Below are 27078 nucleotides of genomic sequence, written 5' to 3'. Positions count from 1 at the left end.
GTCACGTTCATGTTATGTCATACACGACAACAGGGACGTTGGTGTAGGAAAATGATGAAAAAGGTGAACAAACAACAAGGATAAATGCAGCCTTGGGAGGATCTTGAAATAAAGCCCATTCAAGTGTTCGACGGAGATTCACAAGATGAGGCCTGCGGCTGGAGTCAGAGCTTCAAGAATCACCACAAAAATGGGCTGCAACAGTCACATTCCTTGTGCTAAGCGTCCCTTAAACAAGTGTCCAAGGCGTCCTGCCTGGGCTGAGGAAAAAAAAAGACAGAACTGTTGCTCAGTGGTCCAAAGTCCTCTTCACATGGGGGAAGAGTGAAGAGGAACATAATCCAAGCTGGTTGAAGTCCAATGTAATTATTTTTACCCTCGGTAATGATTTGGGGTGCCATGTCATCTGCTGACACATTTTATGGATATGATTTCACTTTCTGGCATAACATACCGCTAGAGAATCTATGGAGTATTGTCAAAAAGAACATGGAGCCAGCAGACGACGCTGCACACGAGCCGAAGGAGGCCAATAAACCTGGGCTTCTAAAACACCTCAATTTAGCTACAGGCCCATCACCTCCAAGTATTGAGTATGTATACTGTGCAGTAAATGGACACACTGGCAAACATTTCTGTCCATTTTGAAATAGTCTTTTGCATTTTTTTTATTTCTGGAGAATCTAAATTTTGGATTTTTATTAGCTGTAAGCTAGTGGTGTTTAAGTTGAAAGCCAAGTTTAATGAATGGTCTGTTTTTGAGTAAAAAGTCACTGGATGTTTATGGCCCTACTTATTATTTACTAGAGCTAAATTTGTACCAACAAAAAACAAACTGTTCAAATAAATCATTATAAGGCAAAAATTAGTATGATATTCCTGCAGATGATGACTGGATGTATACAAGAGTAAATTGAAATACAACACGGTAGTAAGATGTGTGCCTTGATGTCTTTGGCATTAGCCGCCCATGTTGAAAAGAAAGTAAAAGCACTGATGCTGTCGCTCCTTTCAAACAATTTATCCAAAACAAAAAAAGCACTAAACCGAACAATAAATGTACCCATCAGGGCGTAATAAAGCAAAAACATTGTAAGAATGTCTACATTCATTTGTAAATACAACGCTGGATTATCAAATCTTTAAGGACAAAAAGACCTGCAGCTCCACACATGAATTGGCAGCAAACATCTGAAAACAGGAAAATTTTAAAACGTAAAACATAGTTAAGAACAAAATATTGACAACAGAAAACAAATAAAATAAAATACAAGGACTTATTTACAGTGATCACTTGCTGAATTAGAAACAAATCATCCGCCCCTGTCATTCACTGGTTAACATATTCCAAACAATATCAACAATTCCTGAAAAATGGAAGGTCTTCTGTCCTGGATGCACAAATCAGTGGGGTTCAGCGCACAATTATAACCGCTCGATACACTGTTAGACTTTGTGGGGCTTATAGACCAAAACATTGACAAAAAATCATCAAAGTATCAGAAATGGTTTCGGCAACACATCAAATCAAACATCACACTATTCTTCGAATCTGGGTAAAAAAATTAAATAAAAGGGTATGTTTCCTCTGAAAGAACGTTTCATTTTCTACAAATAAAAACAGTTTAGTCTCAAAGAGCAAGAAAATCCTCTATTTTTATTTCCTCCCTGCACAAAAGCGAGGACCAAAGCAGCCTCTCTATAAATCTGTCCCCGTTCCATACTTTCTACTTGATTCTTTAGCTCCTTCGGTATCTCACAGAGGACACAGCTCAAGAAGGAAGTGGTGGCAAATTATAAGAACAGGCCTGCTTTGGGCTCGAGGATGGATTATCAAAAAAATCTAAAGAAAAAAAGAGCACTGACTATGGGGGCTACGAATGAAAAGGGTGGTTGATGCTTCAGGGCAAAACTTTAACTGTGCTTTTTAGGCATGTCTTGTGTCAGCTTTAAATACTATTTCCATTTCTCCTTAAATGACAGAATATTATGATTGTTGACTGTATAGTTATTATTGAGATGCACCAAGACATAGTCTAATTTTTCAGAGAAAATCTGATGTTTTGCCTCTTTGTAAACATAGCTTAGGCTACTTTGTGTTAACAGGTAACGCTGACAACACTCTTCAGTATAGAATCTGGTACTGAGTGAAGTGAGTCATCTACAATCAGAGAGGTGTTTATAATAAAGTCACAGGAAGCACAGAGCTGTGAGAACCAATTTAAAAAGATATATTTTTTACTTCAACATGCCGAGACGTCTGCAGTTCATTCAAGCTGCAAGAGAGGGAAAGAGAGCAAGACTTTCAGCAGATAACAGGAAGGCTGAAAGAATAACAGCAAAGTTACCATTTTATCCTTTTGAGGTTTCAACAATTCTTTGGAAAAGTTGCATCCTCTTGATAATCTCAGATTTAAGGTAAGGATATATATTATTTTGAATATACACACAGAGACTGGTTTTAAGCAATTGCTAATCATGCTAATCACTAACATAAGATGCTAATGGTTTTAAAATGTGAACTCTGTAATCATTTAGTTGGTGTTAAAAAATGAGGTAAACCCTCTTTTCAAGCGACTGCTCTAGTAGACAGCAGGATGACATCCCCTCTGCTCTTATTATGAACAATAAATGACTGCTAACCATACAAAGGCTACAGAAAGATTTTTATTGCTGTTTTTTTTTTTTTTATCTACTTATATAATTTGTCCTCAAGAGAAAAGAAAATCAGCTAAAATCCCTATCTGTAGGTTAAAGTTGTATAAAAGTTGAAAATTGGAAGTTGGCCACAAATGTCTGACTGGTGCATCTCTACTTATGAGTCTTATTCACGTTTCTAAGGTGTACGCCACTACTCTTCAGAATCAGCCTCTGGCTGAGCAGAAAACAAGGAAGTAAAAATTTAGAAATGGAAGAAAACAAAATGTACTTTTTTAGATTGTCATATTTGATCTTTATAGGACTTGTTGAGTTAGCCACATTTCCCTAAAAACAAAGACAACCTACACACCATTGTGGGACTATAGGACAAATAAATGAACTCCTTGGCTTTTAAGTGTTTGAAAACAGCAACATAAGCGCAGATATTTGCTTTCGGGGGTAAAAATCATTAACCTGCAGGTTGTTGTTTCTCCGCCATCTCATTCACCACTAACTAGAAAATCAGCTGCATTTGCGTGTGGATTTTCAAAAGGCTTCTTCTTGGTATACAGCCAGTTCAGTAACCCCGCGTTTTAGTGGTACACCCCAGTCCTGCAGACAGAACCTACATCTGATGACTAGAACATCTAAAGCTTGTTAAAACAGTGATAATAACTAGTTGAGAAACCCTTGGTCTACTATGTCTACTGATGTGGCAAGACAGAACATTATGAATGTGACGACATCCGAGCAAACAGTTTATGGTCACGCATCAGTCTGGGGGATCATTACCACTCGGACAGTTCAAGGGAGGGATCAGGTCGGGGTTTCTTCCTGCAGTCTGGCCAAACTGATAGTTACTAGCAGAGTTGTTTTGATAAGATGAATCCTGTTGACAGAGAAATCAATTCCACTTTTGGTCCCTGTGGCTCTTTTCCTTTAAACTTTGATCTTCAGCATCGAGAGCTAACCCCATCTGTTAAGGATGATGCGTCGCAGTCCAGTGAAGCTGGCTAGGCTGAAACAAAGGTGGTGGCTTTCGGCTACTCACATTCAGTGTTGTTCAAGGCAGAGGTGGTCATTTGTGATAAACATAGATTGGCCTCTGAAAACCTGCATTGTTGGGAGAAAAAGACAGTTAATACATCTTAAAACAGTTATATATTGTGTAAGAAGCAAACTCAGTATACCATTACCTCTTACTGAACACCTAGGAGACCCGAGGTGCTCAAAACTTGTGAAGCCCACTTCATTTGTGAGATAAGACGGAAACTGATCAGGTTTGAGTCTGATGCTGCGATAATTCCTGTTAATGTTTTCCTTATGGGGGAAGAAAGAAGAAAATAACTGTTACATGTCAACTAAAAACAACACGTTTTTATCATTGATTTTAGACCAGATTTAGGGCAACCCTGTTTAAGAGGGTGTCAAACGGTTAAAGCTCTACCTCTAGAGCTTTAACTGAAACTCTGTGCTTTGGTCATATTGGACTTGAGAGATTGAGTTTTACAGAAATAAACACTCAGGTGAGTCTGGTGTCCAATAGTGGATGAATATGTGGAAAAGTACCTCATGGTCACTGTTAAGTACGGTGGAGGACATGTGATGTTGTGGGGTTGCCTCTTAGGGTCAGGGAAACCTATCAGAGATGGCCTCAGTATTTCTTTTTAAATGCCAGGAGATTTTAAATATCTAGTGGCCTATACCTGTAAACTAAAAATGGGTCATCACTTTGTCTTAAATCAGCATAATGATCCAAAACCTAAGGCGACATCAACGCAGAAATGGCTCACTAGACATAGAGCCAACCTTCTTCCATATTCATCCACAGATCTTTCTCCTATAGAAAACCAGTGGGATGAGCTGAAGAAGAGAGCATCGAAGAGGAAGAGGAATGCTCAAAGATATTACTTTTTTTAAAGTGGAAATTTCTTGACCAAAGTGAATAAATATACTCAAATTAAAAGGGTAATTTTCTCACTGTGAGATTTTGCTACTATAATAAAGGAATATTTAGTTTGACATCTATCCCGTCTATTCCTTCCAATAAATGTGGAGAGAGCAGTTAGTGCGCATTTTTGCTGATAAAAAAAAAAAAAATGTAAGGTCAGCTTACTGTCAGCTTCTTCCTCCTCACGTAGGACTCCCAGGGCTGCGGCTCCAGGATGAACAAGCCTCCAGGACGGAGGTGTCTGTAGGCTCTTTTGAAGAGCCGCTTCAGACCACTGTCTCCCCAGTTTAGGTGAACCCATTTGGTAACGCTGAGGCACAAGATCACATCATACTCTGCCCTCTGAGTCAGAAGGAGATTATCGTTCTCCAAAACATAGTTAGCCTGAAGGAAAGCAAATGTGGGATGAAAAACACCGTTTTGGTACACAGATAAACATTTCTGTGAAGCTCTGTGCCATAAAAGATTAAATCCTGTAAAATATGTTGACAGAGAGGCTGCAGGCAAGAAAGTTAATATGTAAAGGCTAAATGCATTTAAGAAAATGCATTACTTTGATTTGGGCTTTTACTGCAAAGCAGAACACAGCAACACATAGGTCAACAGATTTCTCCTGCATAACATTTGATTAAAAAAATGAAACTATATAACTGTATGCTATGAGTGTTGTAGGATGGGGTTTATAGAAGAAAATCTGACTTACAAGATAATACAAATATGAAATCAATCTTTTTGTCAGTCAGAAAACTAATCAGTTGTACTCATTGCTTAGTCATTTTAAGGAAATTACTTCCTAAACACTGTTAGATCCGACATAGCCATAGAAAGACCTCTCCAGATTAGTCAGTTTTTTTGTTATCATTATCAAATTTGAACTTGTATCTATTGCCTCATTTGAGTCCATATCTTTAGCCTTCCACGTACATAAAGACAAAAAAGAAATCCAGACCAGAGGAAAAAAAGGTAAATTGTGGTGTAACCCAACTTCAATAACTAAAATAATAGTTACAAAGTTACAAAAGTCTTGACTGTTCAGGTTAAATATTAAGAGTTTAACCTTTTTGTGCTCATTCATGCTTGTGCACACAAAAATACATGCGCACAAAAATGCCAAAAAGAAAACCTTTTCCACCTTTCATTTTTCTTGGCTGACTTAAAGTTTCAGACACGTTTCTCTCAAATATAAAATAATATTTATTTCAGAATGCTGCATTTGCATGTTTGTCTAGGAGTAAATACAAATTTATACCAGCAGAGAATGGCGCTCTAATCGAAAACGTGACCGAAGCAGTTTTATAATTTAACGTAATTAAATGTATTACTTTAAATCCAATTCCACAAATACACTTGGGATGAGGCAGTAATATCTCTAAAAGCAGGGCCTTTAGCCAAACCAAAAGATCCTGAAGAGAAATCAGCGTAACTGAGGGGTTTTCCCCACCAACCTGGTTCCAACTGGTTTCTAGTGCTGACTTGGCCCCAGTTTTCATCACCACAAGCACCGAGTATAGCGCCGATAAACTGATTTTGCCGTAGAACTGGTTAAACGCCGCTTTAGTGGAAGAATCGTATAATTGAATCTGATCTGTTGACCTATTTGTTTCAAACCCAGCTTGGGCAGGTTGAAATAAACTGGAGAAAAATATGTTGAGAGGAAATGACTTGGGATAATACTATGATAAAATGTCTTGGCAAGGTAACAGGCCATGTAGTATGGCAAAGTAACTGCACATGAGACTGTGACCTCTCTCTGTGTTAACAATTAATGCTTGTTCATTCAGGGTGATACTTTAACAAGCAATGAGTTTCAACCTGTTTTCATGCAACATGCAGCCTTTTGAAAATCTAAGACTTAATGTGAAGGTCTACATTTCCTAGGCACTACACACAGAAACTGCTGTTTCAGTTAATAACATTAACTTCATGATAATCAATTTTCATACAACCCTGTTTTACAGCAACTGAACTAAAACAAAGTGAAATCACCTCTGTTCCTTATATAAATAATGTACTTAATGACCGCTTATGATGAGGCAAGGAAAGGATATTTAGATTGTACTTTTTATAGCTAGAAACTCATAGTGTGTGCAGTTGAATAAAATGAGTGAATCCTGAAAAAAAAACACCAGCATTGTCTTATCATTTAAGGCTACTGTGAAGCATTCACCAAAAGCACCGTCTTACCTTGAGGAAGGATACGTTAGCGGGGAACTGCCCGGGCTGAGCGGTACATGTTTCTGTTATCGGCGGCGCAGCAATGGGTCCCCTGGAGATCCGCAGAGACACAGGGAAAGAGCAGCTTGCAGAGCAATCAGCAGGGGGTGCATCACAATGTTTTCGCTCCATGTCATCCGTTTTACCGTCCTGTCTCTGGGTCCCCACATCATCTGTGTGACTGAAGTCTCCGTCAGTTAAAGCATTTTCAGGGCCGCTCTGTCCTTTCTCTGCTTCCCCATTTTGAGCTCCGCTCTCAGCTTTCTCGTGCTTCTTCTCTGTGCCTGCCTGGCAATCGTTCCCATCGTTCTCTCCCTGTTGGACAGGGTTTTTCCCCCGCACTGCAAGCCTTGCCTCTTGGGTCTGTAGCTCAGACAGATAATGTCTAACGTTCTTACGAGCTGCATGTATGAGACCGCTGTCGATATCCAGACCCAATATACGTGCCGGTCTGAACATTTTGGCAATATAGAGGGTCAGGTGGCCGGAGTTGCACCCCAGGTCCAGAACATTTTTACCTTCGAACCACTCTTGACGAAGCACGTGTATACGAGGGTCTTCACTACAGTTTGGGTTGCGATATCCATAATACTTGTTGTAGTTCCCATACTGGAACTTCTTGTGATGTTCCTTTGCCTGATTGTGGTGCTGCTGGTGCTGGCGAAGTCCTGGACCATCACCGCTTGGTGTTTGGAAAGAATTTCTTTGCCCCGCTGTGCCACAGCTTCTACCGCCAGATCCTGCCTTGCAAATGGGTGTAGAGTGGGTGACGGGGGGCTCCATTTTGCCAGAGTTGCGCCTTCGCTTGCGTCTGCTTGTCTGGTGGTTTAATCCTGCAGATGAGAAAGAAGTACCTTCCTCTACTGGTACAGAGGTCATCTCATCCTTGCTGCCAGATGAGTTATTAGCAGTGTGTTCGTTGGAATCTGCTGTGACACTTGACGAGCTGGTGAACTCTTTGAAGGCATCTTGTGCAGAGGATGAACCTGGTATACCTGGAGGTTCTGTGGAGGTGTTGGCTTTGACCTCACTTTTTTCAGATTCTGATAAGCTCATCTGTGTGGTTGAAATCCCGCTGGCGCTTCCGGCTCCTCCTCCATGGTGTCTGTTGCGGTGTCTTTTTCTTCCACCACTTTTATACGGGGACACCAAAAAGCTGCTGCCTGTTATCCCACTGTTCAGGTTCAGAGGATCTGTGATGTCCCTGGGGATAAGAATCTCGACGGGGTCTCGACTCTTCAACGGCAGCGGGGAAGATTTTGGCGTTTCTGCGTTAAGTGCCCGGTTGACTTCTTCGTCCAGCAGGCTGTTGAGATTCAGTGGGTCGAAAATGTTGCCTCCCAAGAGAAAATTGGTTGGCAGGACGGAGTCGCTCTCAGAGTTGGCCCTTCGTCTCCTCTTCCCAGATGTGGGATGTTTGAAGCTAGAACTCGCTGTGTAGCGGCGCTTCGTTAGCCTCGATTGCTGCTGCTGCTGCTGTTGTTGCTGTTTAGAAGGTTGGAAGCTGTTCTTGCGATGGATGCTGTTCTCATTTCCTTTGGCTCTCTGTCCGGCGCTGTCTGTGCTTGTGTGGTTTGGGGAGGACGCAGTGTCTGGGATAGGACAAGCGGCTGCAAAGTCAGGGGTTGCTGCAGCTTCCTCCATCATCACAGAGACACTGCTGTACCCTCCAGTGCAGTCTGAAAGCTGCAGAGGTGATGCTGAGCTGGCCTTTGGACTGCCAGCTTTCGCACTTTGCTCTTCGATAGACATTTCTTTTAGTTACCACAGGTAAAGGGACACTGATGTTTTCCTGGATCTGAAAGCCACAGAAAGACGATGCTAAATTAAAAGCACAAAACAACCACATGCAATTGGTTTATCTATATCAGGCTTTAGAAGCACAGCTTTAGAGTACTCCAGTAAATGTCTGGAATTAAATTTGATTTAATGTGGCTGAATTAAAACAAATCTGTAGAGAAGGGTGGGCCAAAAGTTGTCCACTGCCAGTTATGACAAGCACATGATGGCAGATGATGCCTCCAAGGTTGGCAGAACCAGTTAAAAGGTTTAGGGGTCGATCACTTCGCCACAAAGGTCTCAGGTGCGCTCGGAAAACTTATTTCCCTTAATAAATTAATTAATTATTTGAAAACTGCCTTTTGTATTTATGAGGGTTATTCCTGGCTACTTTTGACCTACCGGTATTTTTATTTTATTTACAAGGACTTTAAAAACATGAAGGGAAGAAATACAGCAGGTTCTTCAGGAGAGATAGTAGTTTTTGAATTAATCAAAACAAAAAATATGGAGGAATTACAAGATTATCACCATTTACGCATCAAAGCATACATACTAACCCTTACTCAAAAACGTACATACTTTTGGTTAATGTGTTCATAGGCCAAAACTGGCAGGAGCCCTAAGTTATAATGCATTTACTGAATAGGAAAATGCACACACATACATAGATTTTTTTTAAATTGATCCATGGCACTGAAGAGAAAATGTGTCAATCAAAGATCAAAATATCTGGCCAATTAACTGGCTCATCTCTAAGATTTAGGGCAGTGGTTCCCAACCCTGCTCCTCAAAGCCCCCTGTCCTGCATGTTTTAGGTGTCTCCTTGCGGCCTGACTTAAATAACTGGGTGATAACCAGGCTGCAGCAGCAGTTGATGGAATGCAAAGAACATCATGCAATCATTTGAATCAGGTGTGCTGTAATAAAGTCACATTTAAAACATGCAGGAATGGAGGCCCTGAGGCCCAGGGTTTGGAACCGCTGATTTAGAGTATAAAGAGTTGATGCTTCATAACGTTTTCTGGGATCAGGTTACGTGTTATGGGTTTATTATTTGCGATAAATAGAACTTAATATACATCTACTCCTGCTATATATTAAAATATTTCCTGAAAGCTTTCCTACAATGTTTTTATAACAAATTTCTAGAGTTTTCCAGGGTGTAATTGTCAGATTTGCCCATGAACTTTTAGGCCTAATTGTAGCATCAAACATGTATTGTAAAAATGTATTAAAGGATTAACAAACCCAGGAATTACCACGTATGCTGGTTTCTGCCATGCAGTTTTTTTTCCCCCATCTCAAGAGTTTTCAAGGACAATTATTCTCAATGCTTGGGTTGTTCTACTAGAGATAGCAAATCAGTAAGTAAATAATAATAATCACTCTAAAAGCAATTTATGTTATAGAAATCGTACAAGAGGGTTACACCCTGCCCCCTTTATTGCCCCACCAACACAAGCTACAGATACTCTTGTTAAATTGACAAGTAAATACTTCTATACTGAACTCATAATTAGGGTTACAAGTATTCTACTAAATTATCTTGGGGGTTGGAAGTTGAGAAGTTGTTGTTGTTTTAGTTACTTTAGCTGAAACAGAATAAACTGTTATCCAGGTCTGCCTTAAAGAACCCAATCTAAAAGGTTTGCGATAAAATCAGGTTTTCAGCAATCCTGCACAGTGGACAAGTTTTAGGTCAACAACAGATCTATTATTATTATTGCAGAAAGGACATGTCTGCACAATATGTTTACAGAAATTAAAATATATCCATTTATCTGTCTGAGTTTCGCAAACTTTTTTCCAAACTTATCCCGACTGTAACAAAATAAATAATCCAAAACACAGATCAGCACGATCCCTGATGTAATCAATGAGTTTCTATTTGCTGCGGATCCTGTATAAAACTGGTATTTACTTTCCTAATATAATATTGCATTTGTAGAAATAGTCTTATTCTTACAAGCGGCCTGTATCACAATGTCATTTGTCACGTGAAATGTCTGCTGAGGGGTTACAGACCTGAAAAGTTTTGGGAGTCCGTGTTGGACAGTTATCCTGTTAGCACGCTAGCTCCTAGCTTCTCTATCGCGGGCCAGAGCGCCGAAACGTCGAGTAAACGTTCCGCTCTGCCGCGGTCGAACAGCGGGACAAAATAAACACCCGAGGACCAACCTCGACGTGCTGTTGCCTGGGCGCTGCTAAAAACCTGCGTCTCGCTGTTGTGAAAGCGAGACTATCTCCCAGATGGCCACCTACCCGCGCGTGTAGTCCCCATCAGACAGTCTCACCTCGCAGTTGAGCTCTCTCCCCGCCTCCGACCCGGACTGTCACCGCTCTCCCTCCGCTCAGGCTAACGTTAGCATAGCCACCACACAACTATCTCAATATCAACACTTGAGTGGGAAGCTACACGGACACACACGACGCTGGTCTGAACACAACACGGGCTCCACTGTGCCTTCAGACTGTCTTGTGGAGCTCCTCAGTTAACTCTAGTCGGTCAGTATCAGGCAGGTTGTTGAATAAATTATTCCATTCGTAGAAAGAGTCGGCATGGCAGCGCACCCGGGCCCCGAGCTGTAGCCAAGTGTGAGTGGGGCGGGGATCCCTGACTACTGAGCCCGCAAGGTGGTGAGCATGGTGCTGTTACTGTTCGCTTCCTCCTCCTGGTTCAGGTTCTTTATCGAGTTATTAAATGACAGCGGTTGAACGTAATAATATTAACTTAACAGACAGCGAGATACTAAGAAATGGGAAGAATATAGTGCTTCATATTTTTATTTATTTGTCTACATACTGATTAAACGTGTAAAAAGTCAAATTCCCCGGAGCAATATTAGATTTAGGAAAGATTTAGCGATCAAATGAGGTGGGGAAGTGACATAAATAGTTAAATAAGAACTGTTATGTGGGTGAAGAGCTCAATTCTGACTGAATTAACGTTTGACAAATAATCAAAAAAAAATAATAATAATCAAAAATACCTTTATTAAGATAATGTTTTTGATTAATTCAGAGCTTGTTAAATTTGTGCAGCTGGGGTCACCTGCTAAGTATGGCCTACAGTCATGTGTAATTAGTCATGTTTTTTATAATATATTTGTTGATATTTAATGACAATTTTAACAATACTGTGAAAATCGAAAACAACTGCAAATGTATTCAAGTCTAGTTGTCTAAGCAGGTTTACCCTGTAAGCAGACCGGAAGATGCTAAAAGAAGTGTTCCAAAACTCTAAAACGACATCATGGCTCCTTCTTCTGTTGATGTGAAAGTGCATGCTCCTAGAAAAAGAAGGAAACTGCATAAGTTTCAGTTTCATTGGAGGTTTGCCAGAAGAAAACCATTGCACAAAAAACAAAACAAAACATGAAGTCCAGACTAAAGTTTGCCAAGCAGAACTTGGCTAAGAACCAGACTTCTGGAATATTGTTCTTTGGACAGATGAGTCTAAAACTGAATAATTTGGATTTCACAATAGTGGACATGTTTGGCTTCAATTATATACAGCATTTCAGGAAAATAACTTCATGCCAACTGTGAGGGAGGGAGATGTTATTATCATGCTTTGAGAATGGTTTGCTGTGGCAGGACCCGGCCAGTTCACCATCAAAGAATTCATCCTGAATTCTACCATATATCAGAGGGCGCTTAAATAAAGCATAACCAGATCTGCAACATGACAGTGACCCACAACATTCCAGTAAATCCACAGAGGACTGAGCGTGACTTAAGAGATGTCACCCTCGTCCAGCACAGATGAACCTCAGCATGGAATCAAGTTCTACAGAGTCATATAATGACATAATTATTTGAAATAAGTGTTGCAGACATATCTAAAATTAGCAGAAAACCAGGCTATGAGGACTGGAGTTTGACTCCCCTGCTGTGGAGTGATTTTAAACACAGGGTACATGCAAACAAATCCATCAAACATCCCACGGCTTAAAGTGAGGGGTGGGACAAATTGGCATCAGTCTGAGGAAGAGTGATGTCAGAGGCTGATAGATGGTTACAAGCTGCATCTCACTGAAGTTATTTCAACCAAAATGGGCAACACCAGCTATTAGGACGTAGGGTGTCCTAACTTTTTCTCAAAATACAAACTTGTATTCTTGTTTGTTAACATTACATTTTCTGTTTCAGAGATAAATAAGTTAAAGGTCATAAAAATGGTAACTGAACTCCTATTAATCTCCTGGTCAACAGTATTGGAGTTTCAGGCTCTCAGAGTTTTAATTTGGACATTTGCTGCTTTTTTAGTCATTTTTCATTTAGTCCCTGTGTGTAACCAATTTAGCAAACAAAAACAATTTTGATTTGTCTATCCACCTTCAAAAGAAGAAAAAGGCAAAAGGGAATCAAGAGGCATGAAACAAATTCATCAGGGTTCATACGGGATGATGTATCAAGGAACCATTAGGTCAACAGCAAGGGGCTTTATAAGGGTGAATTGAAAATCCATAACATGTCTGCAGTTACAGCATCTGTTGTCAAATGGCGCTACAATGTCTTCGCTCTTGTAGCTTTGCCGGCTGTGTAGAGAGGGTCTAGAGTCCAGAATATCTTGCTACATCAGTTTCAGGTGAACACAGCCTTCCCTATATTTTTGTTTTAGTCTCGCCTTCAATCCAAGCTCATCAGTTGAACTCACCAGTGACGTTTCATTTCACACAACAATCGCAGGAAGACATTGTTTAAAGTTTCTCTTGTCTGCTCCAAAATTCCATGAGGCGTTCCCACAAGATGTTGCAGCAGGAGTTAATAAAATATTCTTGTTTGTATTTAACAGTTCTCTTTATTTTCCTTGCTATTTTTATTTTGCATATAGTTGTCATTTAAGACTCCGCACCAGAAAACACCCATTTAACAAAATGATATAATGGAATTATCTTTTACATTTTAAAACATTGTAGCACTCAAATCTGCATTTTTTTGCACTTCTTGAGCAGAAATAAGTCATTTGTTTTTACAGTGGGTTGCCATGTTATAGTCTCAGGACCCCTCCAAATATTAAGCTCAGGTCTTTTAATACCTTCTATGGCCAAAGGTGAACACACTTCTAAACCTTGTGGAAAGCAATTGCAGAAGAGTTGAGGCTGTTATAGCTGCAAAGGGTGGGTTGACACCATATTAAACCTTATGGATTACAAATTTGATGTAACTCAAGTAACTCAACTCAAGTTGAGAGCAGAGAAGTGGATGCTTTGGCAAGAAATATAGACAGTTTATCATTAGGATGCAAATGTGCCACTATCTAATTACGTAAATATTTATTGAACTCCATAATTCTGTATTTCGTAGACAGCATGTAATAAAATAAATACCTGGCTTTGTATCTAGGACATTTTATTCTCTTTATACTAGTATAAAGAAGAAGATTAAAGGAAGAATGATTGCAAAAAATCTCAAAAATGTATTTATACAAGGTAAGGAGTTATAAGCAATCTCAAGCAACATGCCATACTTTATATTGTCTGAGTATTTTAGGCTTTTGTCTCTTTATTACATTCACCAAGGAGGTTATGCTTTTGTTCTTGTTGGTTTGTCCATCTGTTTGCAAAATATCTTAAAACGATTTGAACAGACCAAACAGATTTGGATGGAACTTTCAGATCAGGATTGTATTAGGACAAGGAACAGATGGTTAGATTTTGGTGGTGATGCGAAGCACCATCTGGATCCAGGATTTTTTGAAGGATTCTTTATTATTGCCAGACCATGGTGCAACAACTTGGGACTCCCACATGGTGCAGCTGACATGCAGTGGCCAGAAGTCATTCAGAGTATAAGTTCATCAGTATAAAAAACAGCTGACATGTGTCAATGAACCTATTGCCTTGGCGGAGGTCTGCGCTCTCTGAGGGCTTTTATCATAATACAAACAGCATCATAAGGACCAAGGAACACAGGAATAACTTTGTGAAGAAGTTTGAAGCAGGGTTGAGATTATAAAAGAATGCCCCAAGCTTTAAACATCTCACAGGTCACTGATCAGCCCATCATCTGAAAAAGGAAAGAGAAAGGCACAACTACAAACCCACCAAGACGTGGTCGTTACTTAAAATGAGCTGTGCATTCCACAAGTATGGACTTTATAAAAGAATGGTATGAACAAAGTTATTCTTATTAAAAGGTCCAAAGAAGTTGGGTGTATGTTAATTTGGCCCACATGAATGACACTGTGTGTTTAAAAATAACACGTCACATCACTCTGAGCACGCCATCCCATCGGTAAAGCATGATGGTGGCTGAATCATGCTGTAGGTATTCTTCGGCGGGGACAGAGAAGCTGGTCAGAGTTGATGGAAAGATGGTGGCAGCTAAATACCGGACAATCATAGAAGAAAACCGAAGCTACACAAGACTTGAAACGGATGGGAGGTTGATCCTTCAGCAGGACAATGACCCTAAGCATATAGCCACACTACAGTGGGATGCTTTAGACCAACGCATTCTGTGGCAACAATGGAAAATTGCTGTTCATATGCTCTCCCTCCAATCTGACTGAGCCTGCTCTATTTTGCAAGCATGAATGGGCAAATTTCAGTCTCTAGATGTGTAAAGCTAGTAAAGGCACACTCAAATCATTGTTTATAAGTTAACTGGAAGTTTATGACAACTGGTTCTCATAATTACAAATCTGATTTAATACCCATCAACTGCCAAAGTGACCCACCTACTCTGACTTGAAATATAAACCTGGGTTGACTATATATACTTATTTTTAAACGCCAGACGCACTAATTGTATATCAATGCTGAACTGAAGGTGGTGCTGCAAACCTAGATTGTTTTACTTCTTCTTGAACCATAGCAATTCCCTTAAAAGTCACAAGAGGGAGCCAAAATATGCTTTTAAAATCTCTTGATGCATGTAGGAAAAAGAATTGTAAACCTCTGCAGTTTAGCTTTGCCTTAAGTTTAACCGTTTAGGCCTAAAATACCTAAGAGAACCTGCATCACACGAATGATTTATGACGTAGAGCAGCCCTATTCCACTAGGAGAAGGGCTCCCACCTTGTGTTTTGTAGCCATTGCAGCTGGAGGGTTTATGTTTACAGGTAAAGCACATGCCTAACTGAGAGACAGTAACATAACTATCACATTGTTTTTAAAATTACAGTTAGAAAATACACAAATCTTTATCTAAAGCATTTAATGTTCATATGGGCTGTATGGTGGCGCAGTTGGTAGCACTGTCAACTTACAAGAAGGTCCTGGGTTTGACTCCTGGCCAGGGGTCTATTGCATTTTCTCCCTTTGCAGGCATGGGTTCTCACCGGGTACTCCAGCTTCCTCCCACTGTACAAAAACATGACTGTTAGGTTAACCGGTCTCTCTAAATCGCCTTTAGGTGTGAATGAGTGTGTGCATGGTTGTTTGTCCTGTGGCTCTCTGTGCTGCCCTGCGATGGACTGGTGACCTGTCCAGGGTGTACCCTGCCTCCTGCCCATAGACTGCTGGAGATAGGCACCGGCTCCCCCATGACCCACTATGGAAGAAGCAGTATAGAAGTTGAATGAATGTTTCAATATTGACGTCTTAATGTTTTTTATATTTCATTTTGGAAAAGAAGGTGATTTGTTTAAAGGTAAACTACCAAAAAAACTTGTTTTAATAATTAAACAAAATATAGCAACATAAATCTATATTCTAATTGAGGAAAAACCCATAACACTCTACTCCTTAGTAGCTTGTGTCCTTTCATTGCAATAACTTCAGTGAGACTCTCCTTGTAGCGATCTGCCAGTCTCTGACATGGCCCTGAGGAAAATTGTCCACTCTTCATTTTTAGCTGTGATATGTTTGAGGGTTTCCTGCATCTTCAGGGTCCAGTTTTGTTACAGCTTTAAACTTGTTGTTACAGATGGCTTCAGGTTTTCCTTAACCACCCTCTGATAGACAGTGGATTTCTTGGATTTTATGATTGTGAGCTGTTCTGGTGTTCAAATGATTACATTTTAGACTCATCAGTCTTAAGAACATTAGTTTTAGACGTCCTGGCCTTTAACTACGTTCTCTGAAAAATTTGAGTCAAACATTCATGTTTTCTTTGTAGAAAACAAAGATTTCCCCCTAACACACCTACAAAAGTTAAACTTGTGCTGTCTTTTAGCATCTTGCTCTGAGTGAAGTTGCTTAGATTGACAGGCCTGGGCATGTTGTTTTAATTGTTCTCTATTTGTAGACAAACTGTGTTATGGTGTAGTTGAAATTATTCTGACACTTCTTTAAGTTCCTTACCAGACTCTAATGCTCCTGTAATATTCTTTCTGAAGGCCTCAGACAGCTCTTTCCTTCTTACTATGCTGTTCAGTCTCAACAGGAGCACACCCTATTTAACAGCATATCCAAAAATGTATTTGTTTTTTTGAGTCATTCAGAGGTGGTCTTGCTACCCCTGCTTTGGATCAATGTCCTGTTGCAGAACCAAAGTGTAACTGGGCATATGGTTCTGATGGCTGTACATTCTCATGATTCCATCGATTAAAGTAAATCATCCAGGTCTTGAGAAAACAAAGCACTCGCAAACACTCCCAACACCATGTTTGACTGTCAGTGCGATGGTCTGTTTCTGAACTGCTGTGTTAATTTTAGGTGAGATGTAAGATGATACACATCTTACTACAAGATCCACTTTTGTCTCTTCAGTCCACAGAATATTTCCTCTAAATTCTTGTCGATCATGAAGATGTTTCTTGGAAAATGTAAGACGTGCCTTTATGTTCTTATTGGTCAGGATAAGTTTTGGTCTTGGAACTCTTTCTTATTGTTAAATATTGAAATCTGACGTTAACTGTGGGGCAGTGAGGCTTGCAGTGCTGTAAATGTTGTTCTGGGTTGTTTTGTAACCTTCTGGCTGAATCGTTTGATGTGCTCTTGGAGTAATTTTGCTAACTGGCTTCTGATGGGAAGGTTCACCACTATTGCATGTTTTCTCCAGTTGTGGATGATGGTTCTTACTTTGATTGGCTGGTGCCCCAAAGTCTTTGAAATGGCTTTGTAACCCTTTTCCAGACTGATAAATGTTAATGACTTTGTTTTTCTATAGTTTGTATTTTATTTTTTTGATCATGTGATGCTTTTTGAGATCTTTCAGTCATCAGAAAGGTTCTACTGAAATTAATTGTTAAATCTGTAGGTCAGGTAATAATCAGGCATGGGTTTGGCTAGTGAAACTGACCTCAGCCCTCTAAAGAATGTAGAAATGTAGAAACATGTGGGTTAATCACAATTAATACATGCTTCAACAAGGGGAGCAATCACTTTTTCCCAAAAGGCCAGGTTGGTTTGGATAGCTTTTCTTCCCTTAATAAATGAAATCATGGTTAAAAACTGATTTTGTAATTGCTCAGGTTATCTATATCTGATATTAAATGATGTTTGATGATCTGAAACATTCAAGTGTGACCAAAAAAAAAAAAAAAGCAAAAATAGAAGAAATCTATAAGAGGGGCAAACACTCTTTAGGTAATTGACAGACACTTTTAACTGTTCACAGACATTTTCTGCAAAAACTTTGCGTTGAAAATAAAAACACAGACTCTAAAATCTGGTTTTACAAGCCAACATGAGAAATGCAAAACAAGCTTAAATAATAATATGGGCAGTTTTGTTCAACAAAAAGACCTCCAAACCCAGTTTTCTCCACTACTGAGTTGACATCATGCTCCTAATTGGGTTCCAAATCAGTGCCACAGACTCTGGTGGGTAAATGAGGCACCCCCTCCTTTAATCTCAATAGATGCAAAAAAATAGAAGAGAGAGTACCTGTTTCCCCCCCCGTCTCTGTCTCCCTCTTTTCTCATGTTAATGTGGGTACGGTCCTCAGTCCCGGGCACCATCTGCCCTTTCTTAGGGTTTGGGCCCCAAGCTCTCCAGACGTGTCCAATTGTTTGTGTGTGTCCAAGCAGAAAGTGGCGAGTACAGAAGGTTCATGTGGCTGAATAGTCTCGGCCATCAAGAGCACGAGCCTACTGTTCATTAGCCTGTGTGTGACGCAGGGAGGGGGCAGCTCGCGTGCCCTGTATGCATCAACATCAAGCCGATCCATGCTTGTTGTGTATGTTCACGTTTTACATGGGACGTCATTGTGAGAGACCGTCGGCTGAGGGACGGCTCGAAAGGTCAACATGTTATTGAAAATGTTTTTAAAATAATTGTGTTTTATCTGAGATGTGATTTTCTTCTGGCCGACCCTTTTTTGAGCAGAATTTGTTCCAGTTTTGTCCGTATCCAATCATACTGTGCGGTGGACAGATGGAGAAACAAATGAGGAGCAAAATGATTCAAACTTTCCAATGCTGACAGCTGCACAAAGTAAACATGCAAGTACTTTGCATGCCACATGAACAATCAAAACAAGACTTCCATTGCTAAACTCTGCATGGGAAAAGTATTCATACCTCTTGGACTTTTTTCTCCACAATACAACCACAAAGCATAATGTATTTTTGGGCAAATTTTAGTTGATATTTGACACACATAAAGTAGTGCATAGTTGTGAAGCTGTAGTAAAAGTTAAGTAAAAGTCTGAGAATGTGACTGCATTTGTATTCAGCCTCTTTTACTCTGATGTCCCTTAATAAAATCCAGTGCATCAAATTGCCTTCATAATTTAAAGCTGGATTAGATTATTGAACAATAATTATACTCAATTTAACCCTGAAAATAGGGAAACCGTTTTGATCAGCTGCAAATCTAAAAATGTATTAACATACACTTAGACTGACAGACTGGGCAATCAATCAGAGATGCAGGGAAGAAGCCAAGAACTTTGGAGGAGCTTCAGAGATCCACAGCTCAGGTGGGAGAATTTGTTGATAGGACAAATATTGGTCATCCACTCCACAAATCTGACCATTAATAGTGGCAAGAAGCAAGCCTTTCTCAAAAGAAAGCCAAAACAATCATGTTAGCAGTTTGCCACAACCCATGTGACAGCATATTAAGTGTCCCACCAGAGACAAAAACACACTGGACCATTGTTACACAGCTTTAAAGGGCTCATATCATGCTGTTACCAGGGCTGCTCTGGGTTTTTTGGATCATTATCTAATCCACCTCATCCCAACCTACAGACAGAGACTAAGAGCTTCCAAACCCAAGGTTCACACTGTTAAGAAGTGGACTGAGGAATCAAAGCAGATGCTACAGGCCTGCTTTGAGCGCACAGACTGAACTGTTTTTGAAACCTCAGCCACTGACTTAAACCAACTAACTGATGTGGTGACATCATACATCAGTTTCTGTGAGGACGTGTGTGCAGACCAAGACCTTCTGCACCTTTGGGAATAACAAGCCATGGTTTACTCCACACCTCAGGAATCTGCGCAGGGAAAAGGAAGAAGCTCACAGCAGTGGAGATTGGGTGCGGTACAGGCAGGCCAGGAACAAACTAACAAAAGAGATCAAAGCAGCCAAGAGAAGCTACAGTGAGAAGCTTAAGAACAGCCTTTCTACTGGTGACACTTTGGCTGTATGGACCGGTCTGAGAAACCTGACTGCCTATAGGAACCCCCCCACCCTTCCTGAACAGAGTCCTCGCCTGGCCAACCATCTGAATGGCTTCTACTGCAGACATGACAAGAAGCCATTCACACCTCAAATCATCCCCTCTACATCCCATTCAGGAACAAATTCCTCCCATAAAGTAACCAACCCCCCACCATCAGATCCTCTGCCTGCACTAAAGATCTCCGAGGAAGATGTAAACAGGCTCTTTCAGCGCATGAAAACAAAGAATGCTGGAGGACCCGACAACGTCTCCCCATCATGCCTGAAAGCCTGTGCAAATCAACTCGCTCCGATCTTCACAAGGATCTTCAACAAGTCACTGGAGACATGTGAGGTCCCCTCCTGCCTCAAACGATCCACCATCATCCCGGTGCCCAAGAGACCCACCATCCTAGGATTGAATGACTACAGGCCTGTAGCCCTGATGTCTGTGGTCATGAAATCCTTTGAGCGGCTGGTGTTGAAGCACCTGAAAGACATCACAGGCCCTCTGCTGGACCCCCTGCAGTTTGCTTACCGAGCAAACAGGTCGGCAGATGATGCTGTTAACTTAGGTCTACACTTCATCCTGCAACACCTCAACCACCCAGGGACGTACGCCAGGATCCTGTTTGTAGACTTCAGCGCGGCCTTCAAAATTATCATACCAGACATCCTTCACCAGAAGCTCACAAAGCTCAACGTCCCAGCCTCCACCTGTCAGTGGATCAACGGCTACCTGACAGACAGACAGCAGCAGGTGAGACTGGGGAGCATCTTCTCCCGATCCAGATCAATAAGTACTGGTGCCCCCCAGGGTTGTGTTCTAGCCCCACTCCTCTTCTAGCTGTACACAAATGACTGCACCTCAGCGGACTCATCCGTGAAACTCCTGAAGTTTTCAGATGACACCACTGTCATTGGTTTGATCCAGTCTGCATACAGACAGGAGGTGGATGGGCTGGTACACTGGTGTAGTCAGAACTACCTTGAACTTGAAAGACTCTGGAAATGGTGGTGGACATTCGGAGAACACCACCCCCACACCCCCCCTCACCAACCTCAACAACACCATGTCAGCTGTGGACCACTTCAAGTTCTTAGGAACCACCATCTCTGAGGACCTGAGATGGTCCTCACACGTAGACACTGTTCGAAAGAAGGCCCAGCAGAGACTGTACTTCCTGAGGTAACTCAAGAAGTTCAACTTTACACAGGAGCTGCTGGTCATCTTCTACACTGCTATCATTCAATCTGTCTGTCTTCATCCATCTCAGTGTGGTTTGGCTCATCCACAAAACAGGACAGGTCCAGACTGCAACGAATAATCAGGACTGCAGAGAGAATAATCAGGGCTGACCTTCCCTCCATCCAGGACTTATACAGGTCTAGGGTCAGGAAAAGAGCTGCTAAAATCTCTGCAGACCCCACACACCCTGCACATAAACTGTTTAGAGTTTTACCTTCAGGCCGCCGCTACAGAGCACTGTTCACTAAAACCAGCCGCCACAGAGACAGTTTCTTCCCCCAGGCTGTTTCTCTGTTGAACATTCAATAGAGTACAGAACAACAGCATACAGATGTTACAAATGCACCTTTTTATTTATATATGTGTATATTGTACATTGTAAATATGTAAATTCTGTAATGCAAAAACAAAACCAGAATGTACCAGAGTCAAATTCCTTGTTTGTATGTACAAACTTGGCAATAAAGCTGATTCTGATTCTGATGTGAGAGACTCACCAAACATATGGAATAAGGGGTTCTGAACATATTAAGACAAACCTTTTAACCTACATGGTAAATGCTGTGTGACGGAAAACCACCACCATGTTGATACATGGTGGTGGCGGCATTATGTTGCAGGGTGCTCGTCTTTTACAGGGACTGGTCAAGGATAATGGGAAGATGGATAGAGCTAAATACAACACAATTCTGGAAGAAAATATATACCTGCACATGACTTGAAACTCGGCCGGGGGTTCCAGCAGAACAACGGCCCTAAAAACACAGCCTGATCGACAATGGAATGGTTTAGCGCAAAACATATTTTGGCCTAGTCAAAGTTCCGAACTAATCCAGCTACGAATCTGTGGCTAGTTATTTTTCAAGGACAAATGGGCAAAAATGTTAGTCTCTAGATTTGCAAAGCAGGTCAAGATAGACCTAAACCATTTGTTGAAAACCATTAATCCTTTTCTTTCCACTTTACTGTTATGTGCTACTTTGTGTTGGTCTATCACATACAATCCCATCAAAATAAACTGAAGATTATGGTTTTATGATATACTTTTGCAAGGCCTTTTTATAGGAAGAGGTTCTACATGCACAATTCTTAAAGTTTACTCTCTAAACGTTAAACCAAAGGGAATGCTGTCTGTGAACTAATCACTATTTGGAAAGATCTGTTATCCTCTCAACAAAGGTTAGCATTTACCTCCCAAACACATTTTAAGGACATATCTGGCAATAATGTTCTTTTTTTAAGCTTTGTGTACTTTTTTCCACTTGCTTTTCTGCTACGAAGGTGTGTACACTCTTTAAAGCCATTAAAGAACTGTCAAGTTGATCCACTAGTTGACAGCCACACCACTGATGAGTTGATTATGACTTTCTGTCGGGTCCACCCTCTTCATTTTCAACGCTACATGCTGCTGGCTGCACTGAGATTAGTTATTGAACAGTCCAAGCAAAAGGGAACAAGGCTGCCTCAGACCCACAGAACACAATGAGCCAGCTGTCAGTGGGAGGGGCTTGTCCAAACCAGTGTTGTCATGGTTAGTGCTTTTTTTTAGTTGCCCTTTGAGAGCTAATAGGTGCTCCTATCCGAGTCTGCCGTGCACTGATTAATATTAACGCAGGGCTTGTTTGATATTTAGCAATTGTGCAGCAGAAATGGATGCATGAGAGCTTTATGCAACACGAAAAGGCCAGGAAAGGTGACGGGAATATGGATGCTCTGTGGTTTGTGAATATATTGAAGGAGGAGGTTAAAGTGTTGTATTTCATAATAAGGAACATGATTTCCCAAAAATGGTAAAAGTGAAATTATTGAAGATGTTCAGTAGGGCAACTTACCTTTATGCTCAGTGACTGGTCTTTCACCTAGATTTTCTGTCTGTAAAACTCATGTTACACTCGACTCTTATATTGTCTTTCTAAATGCACAGCCGCACACAGAACCCCCCTCTCTCTAATCCCCAGAGGCCTCTGATTTGCCTCCCCACACCTGTTTTACATTCAGCAATGTGTCTCTGAGTGTCTTCCTGAGCTTATGTCCTTGTTGAGGGTTTTAAATTACTAATGTGCCGGTTCCCACTGCTGCGCTAATGATAAATGTGAATTGTTCTCAACAAATGTTGAAAAAATAAAGACTCAACGTTATCACCTACTGACAAAGGAAATAGTTTATTACCATTACCATGCAGCAACTCTTCACACCATTTTATCAGCATAAACACCAGTCTTGTTTTAAGTTCAAGATATCAATATGACATGGATTTGGGTGCTGTAGATTTTATTATCACACAAATAAAAAGAAAAAAAAATCCTACAATCCTTTAAGAGCACACAGAAAAAATTATATTACAGCCCATGATTTATGCAATGCGGAATCCTAAATATTGCTTAAACACCAATGAGAGAATTTATACTGTTATAGAAAGTAGTAAACATCTAATCACATTGTAGGTTTTTTAAAATATGTACAATGTTTTTGGATTGCATCATACAAATAGGAATGCAATTGTTGAGTTTGATGCAATTTACTTATTATTACTCTATGCCTTTTTAAATGTTTGTGACCTATTATCTGTGACACATCACGTTACCTGTGGAGAGCCTACGTATAAACATCTGGGGAAGTAACACAGAAAAGAAATCACTGCCCATTTTAGCTTATTTCCCTTGGTATTGTTTACATAGCTTAAAGGAATAGTTGGGGATTTTTTACATGAAGTTTGTTTTCAAAGGCATCAAGCAGTTAATATCTTACCGGCAGTAGATAATTCTCTTTGTGTATTCATTTAATATAAACCAGATTAGTTGGTCCCGCAGGCTGAAGCTAATGGCTAATTCCATTAGGGCCAAGACAAAAGTGGACCTTTCCCATCTTTAAACAGCTCTAATCTCAAAAAACATCATAGCTGGCTATGCTACAATATTTTATGTATTTTTAAACTGTGGTCATGTTTGCATCGGGTGGTTATTTACTAACAAGATGATTTTGAACTGGAAATGTAGGTGGTGAGCCAACATATTTGTTTGTGTGAAAGACACATTGAGAGCTACTGGACATGTGAAGTGTTTCAACTCTGACTGTCTGAAATAACAGTGAAGCAATGTAAAAAGCAAAAAATACTACAACAGTTTTTAACATTTTTCAACTGCCATTTTTTCAGCGTTTTCTTTTAGGTTTTTAATCTGAATGGAAAACTCTTTACGTGTTATGCTCTTGTACGTGTTTTCCACTGGAAAATCACAAGGGGTGCACCATCTCCTATCTTCATTTACACTGTAAGTAATCATTATGTGCTGTGCTTTAAAGGTTGGATTCAGAAAAAGTGCAATGGTGATTTTTGATTTGTTTTTAATAGATTGTAGGTTTTTTAAAATGGTGGCATTCCACTTTGGTCTTGAGCCCTCTTAGACTAGACGTTTGCTTCAGCTCTCAAGACTAACTGATGTGAATTACTTTAGGTAAGATAATAATTGCTTAACGAAATGTTGTCCCAATATTGATGAATACAGTATCAGTACCGCAAATAACAGCTTGGACTGCCATACATGTCTAATTTTCTATTACTGCCAATTATGCGATTTATTTTCAGCATGACCATAATGTATTTAGACAGATTCTCACTGCCTTAGATTCCTACTTCTCATTCAAGCTAGTACCACAAGACCCTTAGACTTCTATGGGCAGAAACCTGTGCCATCAGAAACTAAATTTGAATTCTCAGACTAAATCTATGGCCACGTAATTTGAAATGCAATAGGAGGAGGAAGGATGTAGCCCCTGATTTTGGACGTCAAACATATCGATGTGGAGAAACACAGACCGTACGTAACATGGGCGGCACACCGTGCTAATTTGGCATCTTTAGCTAATAGCTACAGGTAGCATAGTTGTTACATTTAATCCATCATTTGTTTACATGAGGCTTCTTATAGATGGTCATTTGACTTGGTGAATGACATCAGCCAAGCTCATGTACGCTGCACTGCTTCAACTCAAAATGCCGTTAAGAAACGTTAACCTGATGTAAAAAGTAAATCGGTGAATCTATGTTTGATTACACTGTGGCTTTCCACAAGGACCTGGATGTGTGACACAAAAAACCCCAGAAGTTTTTAACTGAAATTGAATTATAAAACTGAAAGTGAAACTAGTCAAACTGAATCTTTATACAATGAACTACATTTTTTAATTAAATGATGTCAGTTTCAAACCATTAAATTCAGTTTCAATTTAGTGAAAATAATTTTTAAACCAATTCATTAAATTTAACCAATATAGATTCAGTCTGAGCAATTCAAATTCAGTTTCTGATGGCAACGTTTCTGCCCATAGACGTCTTGCTTTCCTTAAGTTGTACAAAGCAAAGCTGCACGATGGGTTTAAGGTATCTGAGCACTTTTATTTCTCTAAAGCCACCGATAGAGGTTGTCATACAACCGATTTGGCGAGTAGGTGAGCATTAGGGGAATGGTGTGAGTGGCTCTCCTCAAAGGGTGTTATCACTCACTAGATCTACGATCCCAGTTTCATTGCAAAAGAGTGCATAATCTTCATCTACTTTGTGGCAATGTCTCGAACCATCATGCGAAATGCCGTCAAGATATCAAGTCAGCTGCTAAAGGACATATTGGTGATATGTTGTGATAGCAAAAGAAGAAGATGAGGGAAACAGTTTATCACTAATTAAATTGTCATTGTAATATTTAACCATATTATCACAAATTGCATGTTTTCACAAAATTGTACAACCCTTCTTTTAAAGACACATAAAATACAATAAAAAATACGATCAACTAAAGACAGCATTATGACTACAAAATAATTTCTTGAATAACTTTGTTTAAAAATCTCCACCTGTTCAACATGCTTTTTCTAACTGCTTTCTTGTTTGGTCTCATAAAGACCTGCTTGTTTAGCAAAGCGTGCAGATTTTTCTTTCCTTCTTGAAACAAGCAGAATATCAGCCTATCTCTAGAGTTTTCTTTCTATAGGTAAAAAAAAAAAAACATCAAATGATTTTTACAAGATGTAGTTACATACATGATGAGATATTTTATTAAAGCCAGAAGGGAAAATCAGAGTTCAGAGGGATTTACCTCCACATACTTCACCTCTTCTCATATATCGTCATTTCCTGTGTGGCTTGACTATTCCCTTTTACCTCTACTCCCAAGGCGCATTGAGCTCTGCCATAATAGGATCATCTAGGCCATAATTTGATATGTTTTATACACTGGTGATTGACCAGTGCTGTGATTATTTGATTCTATTCCAAAGAACCCATTGTCTTCTGTTTCCTCCTTTCATTTTGCAGAACCACACTTTTCTTTTTGGTCTAATCTTTTGGGTCAGGCAGTTCAGGACAATGCAGTACAGAAGCACTGATGTGCTGCAAACATCCATTTTGCTAACAAAACTGTATTTGTGTTGACACAGGTTTTGGCTAGCCCTTCCCAGTTGGTAAACAGATTCACCAACAAATGCAGACATGGAACTGGACTGCAACCCTTTTATTCTACAACATGACGAAAAACCTGTTGAGTAAGGTAAACATTTGAGTGGCGACATAAATTTTCCAACACTGGTTAGTATTTAGCTTTCAAATAGAAATGGTGTTTTTATTTCCAGTGCTATTAAATGAGATAAACAAAAACATTACTACACAAGTCTAACCATGCCAGAATCTCCGTGGAACAGTGTCTGTACATGTTTAAAGTGTGAGGGAGCAAATACTTTACTGGTCC

At 40.1% G+C, this 27078-nt stretch overlaps 2 protein-coding genes across 5 annotated transcripts in view; one reads left to right on the top strand and one right to left on the bottom strand.

Moving 5' to 3' along the window:
• Window positions 1-1005: 1005 nt before the first annotated feature.
• Window positions 1006-11892, bottom strand: mepcea (methylphosphate capping enzyme a). Of its 4 annotated transcripts, none has more exons than XM_047379050.1 (5): window positions 11784-11892; window positions 6776-8603; window positions 4757-4975; window positions 3837-3960; window positions 1006-3753 (listed from the first exon to the last, which is right to left on the bottom strand). In XM_047379050.1, exons 2-5 carry the CDS (start codon window positions 8555-8557, stop codon window positions 3719-3721), a joined length of 2160 nt encoding a protein of 719 aa, XP_047235006.1. In that variant the 5' UTR covers window positions 8558-8603; window positions 11784-11892; the 3' UTR covers window positions 1006-3718. The 4 variants fall into 4 exon arrangements, with proteins under 4 accessions (XP_047235006.1, XP_047235004.1, XP_047235005.1 ...); XM_047379048.1 differs by lacking the exon at window positions 11784-11892 and adding an exon at window positions 10882-11019; XM_047379049.1 differs by lacking the exon at window positions 11784-11892 and adding an exon at window positions 10850-10985.
• The window catches only part of LOC124876180, a 30859-nt gene continuing 14873 nt past the window's right edge, over window positions 11093-27078 (top strand). Inside the window, exons 1-2 of the mRNA XM_047378748.1 lie at window positions 11093-11224; window positions 26771-26880. Coding sequence (XP_047234704.1) covers window positions 26815-26880 — 66 coding nt within the window. The 5' untranslated portion in view covers window positions 11093-11224; window positions 26771-26814. The remainder of the gene's footprint in view (window positions 11225-26770; window positions 26881-27078) is intronic.

The sequence above is a fragment of the Girardinichthys multiradiatus genome, chromosome 11, assembly GCF_021462225.1.
Source record: "Girardinichthys multiradiatus isolate DD_20200921_A chromosome 11, DD_fGirMul_XY1, whole genome shotgun sequence".
In the NCBI taxonomy this organism is placed as follows: domain Eukaryota; kingdom Metazoa; phylum Chordata; class Actinopteri; order Cyprinodontiformes; family Goodeidae; genus Girardinichthys; species Girardinichthys multiradiatus.
Note: the sequence above shows the minus strand (reverse complement) of the source record. Positions and strands in the feature narration are given on the sequence as shown.